Source organism: Archocentrus centrarchus (genome assembly GCF_007364275.1).
Source record: "Archocentrus centrarchus isolate MPI-CPG fArcCen1 chromosome 18 unlocalized genomic scaffold, fArcCen1 scaffold_23_ctg1, whole genome shotgun sequence".
NCBI lineage: Eukaryota > Metazoa > Chordata > Actinopteri > Cichliformes > Cichlidae > Archocentrus > Archocentrus centrarchus.
In genome coordinates, this window is record NW_022060145.1 from 8,192,370 (window position 1) to 8,208,493 (window position 16,124).

Consider the following 16,124-nt stretch of genomic DNA (forward strand, 5'->3'; position numbering starts at 1 on the left):
GTTACCATAAACTCCACTTATACTGCTCTGCATTCATAGGAGGCTAAGCATAAGAAAAAAAAAAAAAACTCCCTCAGCAAATATCACTCACAGTCACAATCACTTCTGTATCAGCATTCCTGACCAGTACAATCATTCCCTTATCCTAACAGGCCCCTCTGCACACCTGTTTAGCCACTGGCTTATCTGAGCCGGTGCACCGTGACCTTTACCGACCTCGATATGAGCAGTGAATATCCATGATCAGATTTCCATCAGGTACTCTAATGGTTTTCTTTCACTACATGCGGTTTTAGCACCTCCAGCTGATTCCAGTTATAATGAAATATATTCTGCTTCCCTTTGCCGGGATTTGGTGGATCATGTAAGAGGTTCTCATCATTTAGAATACAGATATGAATAAGCACAAATAAGTTATCTCATAAATAATGAAATAAATAGACTGCTGCCCTCGAAGATATTTCTTCATCCCGTTTTCACGATCGTTGCAGCTGAAGGCTGCTGTGGAGCAGATTGATGATGTTGGTTAATAGGGGATGCAGGATGTAAATGGTGATGTCGGGGTCGGCCGATGGAAATGCTAAATAACTATTTGAACATTCATGCGATTTCTTTAAAGCCTCGTTGATGGGTGGTAGCGTCAGTTTTATAATGCTGATGACGGTTGGCACGTGACTGCCTGTGTGACTGTACGTTTGTGCTATCTGCACCCAGATCAGCTTCGCTAACAGTATTCTTTTGAAGTGTTTGTGTTTCCTTGCGATAGAAATTTAGAAGTTGTAAAAGCGGCATTATCAGGGAGTTGGGAGTAAATCGGCTCTGCGTGCCTTTAGTTCACATTGCAGCTCAATGAGGTTCTTGTTATAGTTCCGCTTTACTGATGGAGTGCCTCCACAGGAGTGTCCAAGGTACCTGCAGATCTTAAAAACACAACAAACTCTTTTGTTAGCGAGAGAAAACAAATACTCAATCAGTCTGGAGCTCTTGCTGCGGCAGCAAACTATTTAATCAACCGTGGCTGCCGTTGAATGCTGTTAAGCGTTAAATGCATTGACTGCTGATAGAAGTCGGATGTCATTACAGCCTCCGGGGGCTTCTGCGTCCCAACAGCGGCGCTAATTTATGCTGTCTTATTTTGCTTCTTCCAAATTTACCATACAGAGAAATTGTCCGATTGTAAATTGAATCACAGGGAACTGCATTTCGGAGGGGATGTCTGTTATCTGAGCTCTCTGGGATGCGTGACGTCCATTACATCTGCCAACCTAAAATCGACCCTCGTTAAATTTTGTTTTGCTCTCCTTTCATACAAAGATTAGGACCATTTGTCACTCCTGTCATCTTGATTGTATCTCTGCATTAGTCGGAAACGACAAATACCGCAAATTGCATTTTTTTTTTTTTTTTGTGCCAAGGTCCGAATTGCGTGTGTGTGCCTTTGTGTCTGTGAGACAGTGCACTCTCATTTATTTAAAGAGTCTACAGCAAGCGTTCTCCTTTCAAATCTCTTTCAGTAATAAGCTCATGACATACAGAAATGTCAGGGTAGCACAAATAGCAATGTATAAAGAATAATACGGATTATACATATTATTAAAATAGAGTGAAATATTCCATCAGGCATATTTTTGTAGAATAAAACCAGGCTTCTGAAAATATATTATGAAGAATGGCCTCCCCATGTGTCCTCTGACCTTCTCTGGCTTAACTGAGTCCACGCGTTCATAAAAAGCCTGTAGTTAAATTAATTTGGAACCTCAATTTTCCAATCAGGGACCCAAGGGAAAGCTTCTAAAAGGGATAGGATGGCTGAGAAGATGGCGTGATTGATGACAGGGAGTCAAAGAGTGGTATGCGCATTTGAGTAGGAGGAAGAGGATTACTGAGCCAGTGTATGAGCACATCTCGGTGCGCGCTGGTGTTATGATAGCCCTTGTCCCCAACAGCCCAGGCAAACGGCGTCATTAGCGAAAACCTCCTGGAGTGTAACCGCAGGGAAGACTCACATCCAGGAAACAGGTATTCCAGTTTGTCCCGGCTGACCTCCAAATAGCATGTAGCTACAAAACCCAGCTATTGACTTGCAGAGATATGCCCTCGTGAACAGACATATTTAGACTGCGCAGCTGGAGGTTTGTGTAGTGTGCGGTGCTTTGTGTGTGTGCGTGTGTGTGTGTGTGTGTGTGTGTGTGTGTGTGTGTGTGTGTGTGTGTGTGTGTGTGTAAGCTTAGCCAACGGGGGTCTCAAACTAGACCAAAAGCACACCCGTGTTAAGTCACACCTGCCAGTTCCCGTTGATCCTCTTTGAACTATTTTCTTTAAAACTGACACAAGGAGAAGGAGGAAAGAATAGAACCCCCATGGATACACTCAGACATTTTTTTTTCTACCTGCACCGAAATAAATTTTCCTCGGAGACACAAATGAAGTATATTTGGGGAAAAAAAAATAAATCCATTTGCTTTCAAGTTTCTTTTAAGAGCTCTACAGTTTTCATTTGAATCCATCGGTTCACTTTGTCTTTCACTTTCTTATTTAACAGAAACGTCCTCCTCGATAATGGTGTACATGGATACGACGACCACGACTATGAGGACAACCACTAGACCTGCTGTTCCTATGACAACCACAACAACAAGGACCACCACCACCAAGATCCCTGCCACGACACCCGTGGTGGTTCAGTCACCGCGAACCACGTCGGCAGTGGTGGAACCGTACCAGACGGTCTTGGAAGGTTTGGAGCGAGAAGAAGTCAATGGGGCGCCGGTCACCTCCAAGCTGCCGAATATCAGGGTGGAGTACTGCAATCCACTGGTGATGATGGATGTCTCCTGGCCGAAGATAAAGCAGGGCATGGTAGCCAAGATGCCCTGTCCACCTGGAACATTAGGTATTGTATATTTTTTCATTTCAAGTAGTTTTTTAGTTATAACTTTTTTAGCTCTCTTTGCTGTCTTTTCTTTCCCCTCACCCACAACCGGTCACAGCAGATGACTGCCCCTCCCTGAGCCTGATTCTGTCTGAGATTTCTTCCTGTTAAAAGGGAGTTTTTCCTTCCCACTGTCACCACGTGCTTGCTCATAGGGGGCTGTGTGACGGTTGGCATTTCTTTCTACTCTTCTAGGACTCTACTGTATAATTAAAAAGAAAAATCGCCTTGTTGTTGTGAATTAGTGCTGGATGAATAAAATTGAATTGAACTGAAGGGAACGTTAAAGCAGTTTCATTACATGAGCATGTTTGGATGGAAACATGTGCAGCAGATCACCAAGTTTGAAACAAACCCCAGTGTGAGCCAGACTTGTTTGGAAGATAAAAATCTAAGTCACTCCTTCATTCATTAATCTAGCTTTGGCCCACAGGACCTACAGACTGGTCAGCGATTCCCTGGCAACCTCTGGTCACTAGGGAAAAATGGATATTCCCCAACCAGTTAGCGAATGGTTGCTCAGTGTTGCTGGCTGTTGACAGATGAAATTGGTTGCAATGAAAGTGCTGCACCAACGCTGTGGTTGCTTTGGCCACAAACAGATTGCTGCGGGCACCTGTGGTTTGCAGACGCTCGCTAACCAACCCAACCATCAAGCTTGAAAAAAGTGTGACACAAATCCAACACGGAGAGCATTTGCCTTCAAAGGAAAAGTTGTGCCTTATTGCCGAAACCAACACGTTTCAAAAGGCACAACTTTGACTTTGAAAGTGAATAGCTGAGTGTCAAATAGCTGCCGAGCGTTTGCAGACAAGTCGGCGCTTTCCATACAAACTGCTGGTGACTGCTGCAGTCTTCTAACAACCAAAGCAGTCGCAAGGAGGTTTTCGGTGCAGCACCGTATACCGCTTCGCAACCAATTTCACCCAGCAACAGCAAGCAACCTCTGACAACCACTCGCCACCCTGTCAGGGAATACACATTTTTCTGTAGCTTGGTTACCGCGGGGGAGGAAGGGGGGGGGGGGGGGGATTCACTGATGGGTTTCTAGGCCTCTGTGACTGGGCCTAAGGTAGTGTCCAATATAGACGTCCATAACAAGCCTACCTACACACACACACACACACACACACACATGGACTAAACTGAACTTGGTGGTTAGCGCTGTTGCCTCACAGAAAGTGGCTGTCTGCTGTGCCCAGTACTTGGGCATGGGTTAAATATAGAGAATTAGTTCCCCTCCAGGGATCAATAAAAAGATATCCATCCAGGCTGAATTTCCTTACATTTGCTCCGTACAAACAACATAAGTTATCCTGTGCAATGCAGTCGATGATGTTTTTAGTGCGCTCACTTTTTAAGGTTTTCCCAGGAGAAGTGATTTAATTCTCTGGCCGAGCTGTTGGCTTGTCCGTTGTTGTTGTCGTCATCATTTTTGTTGTGAACGCTGTAGCGCTGGAACTGTTCTCCCAGACCTCAGCAATTTCTTTGGTCCTAACTGGGAAAATAGATTTGCACATGCCATTGGACCCCTCATACTTCACACGAAGCACATGGTTTTTGATTTTCTTTTCTGCCGCTGACATAATGCCAATGACATTTCAAATAATGACACATAGTTGACCTGATTACTGAGTCCAAATCTCAGAGATTCCCATGTTAAAAACCGAAAGTGCTCTCTTGATGAACTATACGTTTGTGCTGTTCCTTTACTTGGCGTCTGTGTGAGGATGTCAGCCCTCTCCTTAGGAGACACAGTCTACTGTGAGCCTCTCTGCCTTGATGCTGTCGCTGTGTGTGTTTTGTTTATGTTTACACTCCCCCTGCAGCACTCATTCTCTCGCTTCCTGTCCTCCCTCCTCACTCTTTCTTCCTGACTCACTGATGCACAGCTAAAGATAGCTTAGCACTGCATCTGTGTGGAAGCTGGTAACTAGTGCAGCACACAGCCATATTTACTTCTTGTCTCTCAGGGCGCAATTCGTGTAATTAATTAGCGGCTAAACACATTTGTGTTCGGCTCTTTTGAAAGGGCTGTTGCGCTTCATTTCTCAGGCTCCAGACCTTTGTTTGTGTATATCTTGTTCTAGCTTTGCCTTTGCGTCAATACTAAGAGAATGGAGCTGTGAGTGCATTGAGATAAAATCAGTGTTGCCCTGCTTTTGATATAAAAGCCTCAGAAAGTAAAAATGTCTGAGTGCTGACCCCGGGGGAGCACTTCATATTTAAATGGGAGCTGGCTACAAGCAAATTATTTTTAGGCCAACCCTCTAATAATATACGGCTGAAGATTATAGTCCATCCATCCATTTTCTTAACCACTAACACAGTTCAGGGTCGAGAGGCCAATCTGTCGCAGGGACAGATTATGGTGCATTTTCAAAATTTAGAGATAACGTAGGAAAAATTAAGGCATAAACCTCTCAGAGGGGCAACCTACAACCTTCACGTAGCCAAGTTGTCGCAACTCAGTGGCAATAATGCATTATTAAAATATTCAAAAGGTTCACTATCATGTTTTTTTGATAGATTGTGGAATGACATCACATCCTCAAATCCTGCTTGAAGGCTGGAAAAAAAAAAATCTATTCATTTCATTAATCGGCACACAGATTCAGACCCACACATTTACATGCAGTCTTCATTAATGGGTAACACCAGCACCCATCGAGACCTCACTAACAGGCATCACATGGCAAGATAAGAGGAACACATACCCCACCTCCTCTCAGCGCACTCTTCAAAGCCGTTGCACTTCAGACGGCACTGCCAAGCAGTACACAACTGTGTGAGCTTCCTCTGCCACTCTTTGAAAGTTCCTCGAGCTCCCCTTCCATCTACCATCACTTCGCCCGCTGTCATTCCCCCTACATTCCTCCGACTCCCTGTCTTTCTCCCCCTGTCTTTTATGCTCCTTTGCCCCTTGCCTCTAAATATAGGCGGAAATACAGAGTCCCTTATCTTATAAACCCATCAAACATACAGCTGTCCTAGGTGGACTGGGGAAGGAAATTATATGTCAATCAAAACTTCTATCTGTTAATGCCGGCCGTCTCACCCTCCCTTTAAGTACAAGCAAGGGCGATTTAATGTCAGCGTGTAGCCTCGCTGATGCCAGCTATGAAAATACAGAAGCAAATCATCTGAGGTGCGCGGCAGAGCAAGTCAACAGCAAGCTACGCCGCATGCGCTGGATTCATTGCACGATAACATATAAGCGGGCGCTATAATATTTCTATTTCGATGCCATTTTGTAGTAAAAATGAATGCGTCTGAAAACGCCGATAGGTATAGCAGATTCAGAGAAGCTTAACAGATATCAGTCAGTGTCTAGATGTGCATTTGCACTAAAGTCAAAATGGAGCATTTGTAAGGAACTCACTCACCGGAGCACATCCCTGTCAGCGGAGAGCCCATCTTAATTGACCTTCCTGATGAATTCAGCTAGGGCAGACTTAATTGGTACCTATTTTGGTGCATTTTCTTTCTTATGCAGGAGCTGAACTGTCACACACATGCAGACACCGTCTGACTTTTAATGATTAAATACAGACGCTGTCTGGGCAACTCCAACTGGCCTCAAGTGAAGCAACTTCATTTCAGTCACTATAAGATAAAACCATCCAATTACATTCTTCTACATCCATTAATTTAATCACTTAAGAATTTGGGCTTCTTGGGACTATTTGGAGATGGTTTTTTTTGCAAATAAGAAAAGTACTTGATGTACAGAAGAAGGAACAGTCTCCTCACACCGTAATGGAGAAAAAGTGGGGGAAAAAAGACAAAATATGGATAGACTTGATTGTCTGAGAAACAAACACACACACAAAGACGGGCGTTACAAAATGTGTTATTTTTTTTTTTTTTTTGCAAACATAATACCATACCATTTTATTTATAAAGCACTTTTAAAAACAACAACAGGGCTGACCAAAGACCAAACATAAAAGGCAAACGCAGACCAGAGGGTAAAAAGATAGAGAAACACAAAAAAGATGTTAAAAAAGATGTTAAAAAATTAAGAAATACAAAAAAAACTTAAAATTACAGTCAAAATCTCACACACGATCGAAGGCCAGGGAGTAAAAGTGTGTTTTAAAACGAGATTTAAAATCAGCGAGTGAAGGAGACTGCCTGACGTGCGATGGCAAATCATTCCATCATTATGGAGCCGCAACTGCAAAAGCTCTATCACCTCTGAGTCTGTGGTCTGTCTTTGGATCGAGTAAAAGCATCTGGCCTGCTGACCCGAGGGAACGAGATGGGACGTATGGGTGCAGCAGTTCAGACAGATAAAAAGGGGCACGACCATTAAGAGACTTAAAAACAAATGAAAGGGTTTTAAAATGGATTCGTAAATGAACTGGAAGCCAGTGAATGGAAGCTAAAATTGGAGGGATGTGCTCTCGCTTGCTTGCACCGGATCAAAATCGAGCAGCAGCGTTCTGCACCAGCTGTAGGTGAGCGATGGAGGCCGGGCTAATTCCGATAAAATCAAGTCCGGTAATCAAGACGAGACGTTCTAAAAGCATGGATTAACGTTTGCATTTGGAGAGAAGAGGCTTGATTTTTGACAGCCGCCTCGACTGGAAAAAGCTGGATTTTTACCACTGTGTTTTGCTGATAATCTAGTAGTTAATCTAGTAAATTTGATGCCATTATTCCCACAAAGCCTCTTAACGCTCCTCTGTCTGTCTGTCTCTCTCGCTCTAGGTGTGGCTTCGTACATGTGCATGGGCCCCGAAGGATACTGGGACCCCCAGGGGCCTGACTTTAGCAACTGTACCTCGCCTTGGGTCAACATCATCAGCCAAAAGGTAGGGGAAAAAAAAGCATAAATTTATAAGGTAATATTCAGGAAGTTTTTTTTTGTGTGTGTTTTTCCTGACTACCAATTACCACACATTTCTCTTTGGGATATAATGGTAGGAAAAAGCCTGAAGATCGCCCGGAGGATTTGGCATTGAGCTTAAATGTTATTTGGATTTGGTTTGAATAGAACTGTGCCCTTTTACCTCATGCTAAGAAACATTTGCAGCAGATCACAATGCACATCAGGGATGTGTATATCATTTGTACTCAGAGGACTTTAGTTTTTGTGGGGTTTTTCTTTTGTTCTATTGTCTCTTCTTAATTGGTCCATTAATGTCATCGATTAGCCAGAGGCTTTACTCAATAGAAGGGTTATTCCTGTGCGTGCATGTGCTTGGTGTGGGCGGTTGGGTTGGTTTGGAGTGAAAACCAATACCACAGGACCGTAGTCTAACAGCCTGCTGTGGGTAACAGCTAATGTAGACCACTTTCTGTCTTACATGATCCAGCGGTTATTTGCATTCTATACTTCTCAAGCACAAATGATCTGTATCTCCTCCTCTGCAGGCGAGTTATTATGCAAAGCTCCCTATAAAGCTCCCTTTGTTAAAATCTGTAATGGAATCAAATCTAAAGAGAAGGTTACTGCAAGTGAGGATCAGGGTTCCAGGTTATGAATTGCAGGCAATGTTGAAAATGTTCTCCCTTAAACTCATAGGACCCTGAGGCGTACATGTTATAACACTTACGGTCTACTCAACGGCACAAAGCTCAGCCCATTAAACAAATGGCAGTTTGCAGATATGGATGGAGAATGGCCGTTGGGTAACAAAATAGAAGGCAGGGAGCTTATCAGGTGCATTTCTGTGGCGTGCGGCCCCATTTCAACAGTGTAATAACGCTCGACAACTGGCTGCTGTTTAGAGAAATTAACCACAGAAAAGTCCTTTCCGAGCCTGCTGTAGAGAGCAGCTCGCTTCAGAAGTAACGCTGTGACTCTAATGTAGAGTAATGCCTGTTAAATTCTACAGGAAGAAGTGACAATCAAAATATGCATGTATTTTTAACAAAGGCGCTATTAATCTTTTTATTTTTAAAGCAAATCACACTCCGGCAGTGCGCCTGTCGCTGCAGAGACAGGAAGACTCTAATGAAGATCAACCTGTCAGACAACTGGAATGCCCATCTGGCACTTCGTTATTTTATATGTAGAGCCATTGTCCTGTGTGTGGCACTGCTCATTACCAGATGGCTCTCAAAATGAGACGGGAAGATATAAAGCACAGAAAAGGAAATGACACTAGAGAAGCAGAAAGAGGGAAGAAAAAGAAAGAAGAGCTATTTACCTAGCATCCCCAGATCCCCCTCATTACGAGACGAGAGCAGGGAGGGTAAAGAGGAAAGCATCTTCCAAAGAAACATTCCTCTGCTTACACCTCTGTAAAGACCAATTTAAGCAGCCTAATTGCTTTCACTAATAAACTCACAGGCAATGATAGCAGGTAATGTCAGAGTAAATCAGGATGATCCTGTTTCGGCTGATTCCACTGCTGTTTTGGAGCTCGTCTTACCGCTCGATTAGTTCAATCTTTAAAGGTTACTGACCTTGAGCGTTAGACCAAAAAAGTTTTGGGCATCTAATTAAATCCAGATTTCTTTACGTGACCAATGATTACATAATTTCCCGCTGTAGTCATCGGCATATGCAACATGCGGCGCTGTCTTACCGGTCACATCCAATTGCTTACAGATTTCAAACACTATTCATCAAAGTCGTTAATTTCTCAGTAACCGTGTACTATGGTTTGCAAAGAACGTGGCATCCCACTTGATTTATTTCTTTCTTTATCATTTAAATATCTGTCAGCAAAGTGCTGACAGATATATCAAAAGCAGCTTTTTGCTTGATGGAGCACCTCTTCATATGATTAGTTTAATGAATTGCGATAAGTATTTATTTATTTTTTAATAATAACGGGCTCTTAATTTTGGATGGTTATTGGGAAAAAAATGGTTTGTTTTGTGATTTGTAAGTAACCTTGCTGTAGCTTCTTGTAGTGCCACCTCCAGTTGGTGTTTTAATGTTTTTAATTTGGTAGGCATACCATATTAAGTAAACAAACAAACCAAAAAAAATCTCAGAACTTCTGCTCGTAGCTTGATGTCTGGTGTCTGACATTGGAACTAAGAATACCTGGATATAAAAAGCTAGTTCCACACTTTTGCTGGTATGTTTCATCAGCAAAGAAATTCTATGCACAACCTTCAATATATATTTAGAAGTCCCATGCATCACATCCATGTGAATACATGCAAAACTTGACAGACCGAACCTACAATATCATTCAGAAGTCTTGAGCCACCCCACATTTTTTTATATTTTGCTTCCAAGGAGCCAGACTTTCTTGTAATTTTTTAAAGTGGTCTTGAGGAACAGTTCTCCAGGCTTTCTGAAGCTCTTTCAAAGTTTCTCTTTGGACATTGGCTGCTTTTTCACTCATGTTTTTTGTTTGTTAAGCCACCTGACACTGACCTATAGATCATTCAAGCATAAAAAAAGGCACTTACCTCATGAACCAGTGTTGTGTCTAAACATAATAGACAACTTAGCAAAGAACCCATTTTAAATGGTATGTTGATTAAAAAAAACAAAAAAAAAACACTCATTTGTTCCCATTTCTTTAGTTGAATCAATAAAAATACCAATGATAACACAGTTCTGACAGGCATAAAATAATATTTCTGCACCAACAATGTGATTCCTAAAGTGATATTAGTTAAATATCTAGATATTAGTCAACAACCTGGTATATCTCAGCATGGTTTGTGGTGTGTCCTTGAAAAATTAGAGGAAACAGGAGAAATGGAGGACAAAAGAAGGAGTGGCAAGCCTAAAATACATCTCATACAGCAGATGAACAGTATCTGAAAGTCATGTCCTTTAGAAATAGGAAAAAAATCCAGCAACCTGATACAATACCTGAGAGATGTATCTGGCCCTTCTGTTGATCTATCCACTGTTCACTGAAGCCTCATCAGAAATGGCCTCAGTGGAAGGGTGGCTGTCAAGAAAACATTCTTAAGGAACTGAAACAGAGTGAAAAGGCTGAGGTCAAAGGCCAAATTACACACGAACTGGACTGAAAATCAGTAGCAACAGGTGTGATGGAGTGATGAATCCATTTTTGGTTCAAATCATCAATATCTAGAGAGGAGTTCAGGAGAGAGGTACAACAGTGAGTGTCTGCAGCCATCAGACTGAGCCGCGGTGGAGGCTCTGTCATGGTTTGTGGCTGCATTTCAGCCAGTGGTGTTGAGGATCTTGTCAAAACTGATGGAATTATGAATGCAGAAAAATACCATCAGATTTTGATCCACCATGCAACACCATCTGGAAAGCATCTGAGGGTGTATTTCTCTCAGTGGTTTTATGGATCTTGTCAAAATTTAGGGAACTGTCTGGAATTTTCAGTACCATCTGGAAAGCATCTGATTGGCTTCTTTTTTCAGCATGACAATGATCCCAAACACACTGCCAATGCAGTGAAAACATACCTGGACAGAAAAACACACAATGTAGCACTATCAGTCATGGATTGGCCTCCCCAGAGCCCGGACATCAACATTATTGAAGCAGTGTGGGCTCATCTTGACAGAGAACAAAAGGCAGACACATCCAAAGAAGAGCTTGTCTGAATTGTACCTTCTCTGTTTTTAACCTTATAAGCTGTATTTCCATGTATGCTTGCACATGTTTCAATAAATTGTTGTACCCATTTCCCATTATCCTAACAAAAAATATAATGAAATGATGGACAGCTCAAGACTTTCTCGCAGTACCATAGTTAAAGTAGCTAAGCTATGATTGGACGATGACAGTTCACGGGAGAGTTTTAGAGAATGTCAAAAGCTATTATTTTACGGTACATAGAGAGTCAGGTGAACTGTTTCTGTAGTTAAAATTGGGAGGAATGGTTGAAAGATGAAAGGTTTGCTGTGCAAATCAAGTAAAGCAATCATTTTCTAACAACAATAAAAGCTGATGGTGAGAGTAATAGTTTTTCTTGTCAAATTCTGACACAATCGCATAACTTGTTGGACTTAAGGAAAAATATGTACACTGCTTCCCCCAAGCTGCTGTTCTCTCTATTAGATTTTATAAAGGTGTAAGGCTATCTTGGGAAATTCCTTCAATAGCCTCATAATTATGTCCGGATACAATATTGGCTCCAAGTGTTCACTCGGCTGAGTATCGTCTCACCACATTAATTGTGTGCAATATTGCATCGGTTGCAGAAAAGGTTTAGGTTAAACGCCTTTTATTTTAGGGGGCGTTATATATGAATACTGCAATTTGTCATGTTTCCCAGAGTGTACTTTTTGAATGCCACAGCAGAAAAAACAAAGACCAGGGGTTGCTTTGATTTGTGTTTAATTATAGAGAAAAACACCATACAAGCCCGTCGCCTCATTCAAGTGGTTCACAATTTCAGGCTTTAACCGGATCGCCTATCCCCTGTGACTCTGTCCGTTTCCTTAGATAAAAGCTGGAGAGACAGCGGCGGTCATTGCCCGAGAGCTGGCAGAGCAAACCAAGAGTAATCTTCAGGCAGGGGACATCACCTACACCGTGAAGGCCATGGTTCAGCTGGTGGATCTGCTCGACGTGCAGCTGAGGAACCTCACACCAGGTGGCAAAGATAGCGCAGCACGGAGCCTCAATAAGGTATTGGAAGAAACTGGTTCATATATATAAAAACAAAACAGCACTCCTTCTTTCTTTTGAAACATTTTCTAGGCTAGATAAACATGACCTGCAGGGACAGTGACCTACACCTCTGGTTGTCCACATTGTTCCTATCAAGGAGAAAACAGAAAATGAAGTAATAATAGGTGAACGATTTTACTTGGTAGAGCCACTTTTGTGCGTAAGCATCCATTCATTCTGACCGTGAAATTTCCAGTCTCAAGGCCTGCCTACCGCAAGGCTTCAATCCGAACCCGAACAGTAGGTATTCTTTTAATGATCTGCTGCTTGGCTCTGTGCTGTCAAATAAAATGATATTCACAGTATTTTTCCTGTAATTTGGTGCATATAAAAAAAAAAAATACCAGACTTTCAATTTCAAGCACTTCTCTTACATTAATATCACGCGTTAAGTGCAATCAGTTTTACACTGATGCGGTTTAAAAGATGACGAGCGTGCGTGGTGCTCGTCAAAAGCGCAACATTTTGCCCCACTTGATTTTTACTAATGGGACAGGGGTGAGAGTCCATCGGGCTGGAGGTACTGTATGCAGTGAGGGTGTGGAGCATTTCGCATTTGCTGAACTTGAATCGAATGTATTTATTACCCAGTTCGCAGCAGAGCACAGTAAGGGGTACTCAGGCAAAGCGAGCTAAAAAATGCTTTCTGTCTGCTGAGCAGCCAACAGAAAAGCAAACATCAGTGAAACTCAAAATGTCACTCGTTAATTTCCTGGAGCGACATCACTTGTAGACGAACATGAACACCTGTTCTCAGATTGCTTTTTTGGGACTGTTTTTTATTTCATTGCCGCAACAGACACAGATGTCCCCATCGAGGTTTTAGTGCCAGTTTTCTCCAATGGAGAGGGAAGGCTGTAAAGATGGCCAAAAAGGCCTCAGAAGGGAACTGGATGAGTGAAATCACATCGAGGAACAACTAGAGTTTATAATACCTCTTGAAAAAAAAAAAAAAAAAGAAAATAAAGGCTTCACATAAAACGGAGCATTCAAGGCAGAGGCGACTGTTGTGGTGGAGATTGCCATCTAGTCTTTAGTCTCTTTTAAAGTTGAGGAAAAAGCAGCCGTATTGAGGGGGTGGGAAAAAAATCCCTTTTCATCAGGGATAATTTATTCAAGAGGTCAGGGCTTACCAGTGATTTATAATTCTCTGTCTGCTGATATACAGTTCATTTTTGCACTATGGTGCATCTATGGAACAAAAACGTCCCTACGGGTTTTTTTTTTCTTGTGCGCCGCATCCTTCGCCAGCGAGAGCTCTCCCAAAGGAGACGCCGGAGCCCACAAAACTCTTCTTCTTCTCTCTCTGCTCTGGCAACAGCAAATGTTTAGCTCTTGAGTTCAATAATTTTGACACAATCTGCAAAGAGCTAAGCAAATTAAAGATTTTTTTTTTTGGTTAATATAATGAAGCACGGCGGACTTTGCCAGCAAACAATGAAAGGATTGAGTTGGCAAACGGTGAGATCAGTGTCGTTTTCATGATCAAAGGGTAGCTGGCTAACGGTACGAGTGGGAACGTTTCCAGAAGAGTGGGCTGTGATGTAGAGCAAGAGACTCCTTTATGGGGAAATAGCACTCTTTGCAGCTAATCTGCATGGGATTTAGCCTGGTACTAGAACCTATCTGTTAAGCCACACACGCAGCTCTGTGGACTACACCGCCTGTATCAGAACTCAATTAAAATGATTCACTCCCTGTGCAGGTCTGACAGTGCCTCAGCTTCCTGTCGCTTTTTTTTTTTTTTTCTTTTTTACAGGTATGCTAAAATGCTATTAGCATTAACTCTTCTTCAGTGTTGGCAGAGGTTTAATGGATAACTCCGACACGTTCTCTTGGGAAATTTCTCAAATAAAACATAAAAAATATGACAACCTAGCACACAAAGTTAATAGTGTCATACAGTATGCTTTCCCCCCATTTGCCTTGTATGTCTAATTTCAGGGCTAATTAACACAAGTCTTTAGTTTTTTGGACTTTTAAAATTTTTTCTCTTTTTTTTTTTTTTAGTTATTGTTGTTTTAGTCATTGTACCAAGTGCTTATAAAATTGTACAGTGAATGTTTTAGTTTCTCGCTCACTTTGAAATCTCTACTTCAAGTGGAAATGTTTCATGTGGAATTGCTCGTCTTTTTTTTTGCTAACTCTTGAATTTCTTTGGGTTGCAGCTGCAGAAGAGAGAGCGCTCGTGTCGGTTTTATGTTCAGGTATTTGGATCAAATTTTCCTCCTTACTTCCTGCTCTTCACGCCTTCATTGTGGTAACTTTGCTATGGTTTTCCATTTTTAACCACAGAATGTGAAATTTGGCCTTTTGAAGTGGCACCCCGAGCCACAAACAGCACTGCACGTGCTTTCCATGTGCTGCGTTTCTGGTAACGCTTGCGTTAGATCAAAGGGTCAAATTTCATTTTCGTCACTGTCTCTAACTTTTAGTTTATGATTGACGCCATCACCCCCCCCTTGCATGCATATGTAATGATATTTTCTTGGCTTGAGCATGAGGCTAAGAGTTCCTCTATTTTCAGATGCCATATATCCTTTGTCTCAATCATTTTAAAAATGCCCCAGAACTATCACAGCAGCGCTGCTTTCCGGTGAGATAACCCACATAAGTTGAAAGCATCAGTCAAAAATAATGCAATCAGGCATGTAACACATGCCTGCATTTCTCAGCAAATGCTTAAGAGCCAAAAGAAGTGACCTCATTATACCAACAAGTCAACTTCTAACTACTCTTCTACCTACTAAGTCAGCCAAAGTTGTGACATGTTATGATTCTCCATGATGCATAATACATATTTGTCCCAAATTGGGGGGTTGGGTTGGTGGGGCTCTTGCTTCTCTCAGCTGTTTCTCAGGCTACTGAGTGGGATTTGATATCCCCGAGGTGACTTTTTTAGCCATCATCAGAATAATTTCTACCTTGACAAGAGAAGTTGACATCCCTGTCTTCATGCAGATGGTTTCACTTAAGCTGCACATTGCAGCCAGATGTTGTTTGTATATGTAGGCTCAGTAGCGCTCATGTTAAGCAACATGTATTTCACATGGATTCCTCCGAGGCATGTCAGAAGGCATTTTGTTATTTATGGTTTTATATGCTTGAGTGTGCTCATATGTTTAAATGGGTTCCTGAGTGAAAGATGCTTTCAGCACAAGTCAGGTGATGTTGTTTTCCTTGTCAAGAGTTGCTAGAGAAGGACTAGAAATGCAAGCAACTATTGCCAGTTCTTTGTGTAGCCAAAGATCAGAGGCTCTCAAAATTTTGATGTCTTGAGTGCCAATTTAGAGAGCCAACATATGTATAATTGATAAGAAATACAGACATCAAAGGCTTTGAGTTGGTATTTGTAATGTTTCTCTTCAGGGGATGGTGCTATAGGTTTGTAACTGGCATTTTTCTCTTTATGTTAGGTGGCTGTTACATTTCTTGATATTGTAAGGAAGGTTTAGTCTGCTGTGATGGGTAGACCAGAAAAGAAATGCTCCCTCGAACTTGTACATTGTGGTACAACAAGAACTGTGGATAAGTGAAATGCACAGCGGTCCATTCTTACCCTGTTGGATTCAAGCGGATCACCACCGGGCCACGGACCTCACTTTGAGA

The 16,124-nt window shown here is 42.0% G+C and overlaps 1 protein-coding gene across 1 annotated transcript in view; it reads left to right on the forward strand.

Moving 5' to 3' along the window:
* Window positions 1-16,124, forward strand: part of LOC115775111 (adhesion G protein-coupled receptor L3) — a 194,806-nt gene that overhangs the window by 107,848 nt on the left and 70,834 nt on the right. The window contains exons 6-9 of the mRNA XM_030722616.1: window positions 2,543-2,893; window positions 7,649-7,752; window positions 12,288-12,473; window positions 14,684-14,722. Coding sequence (XP_030578476.1) covers window positions 2,543-2,893; window positions 7,649-7,752; window positions 12,288-12,473; window positions 14,684-14,722 — 680 coding nt within the window. The remainder of the gene's footprint in view (window positions 1-2,542; window positions 2,894-7,648; window positions 7,753-12,287; window positions 12,474-14,683; window positions 14,723-16,124) is intronic.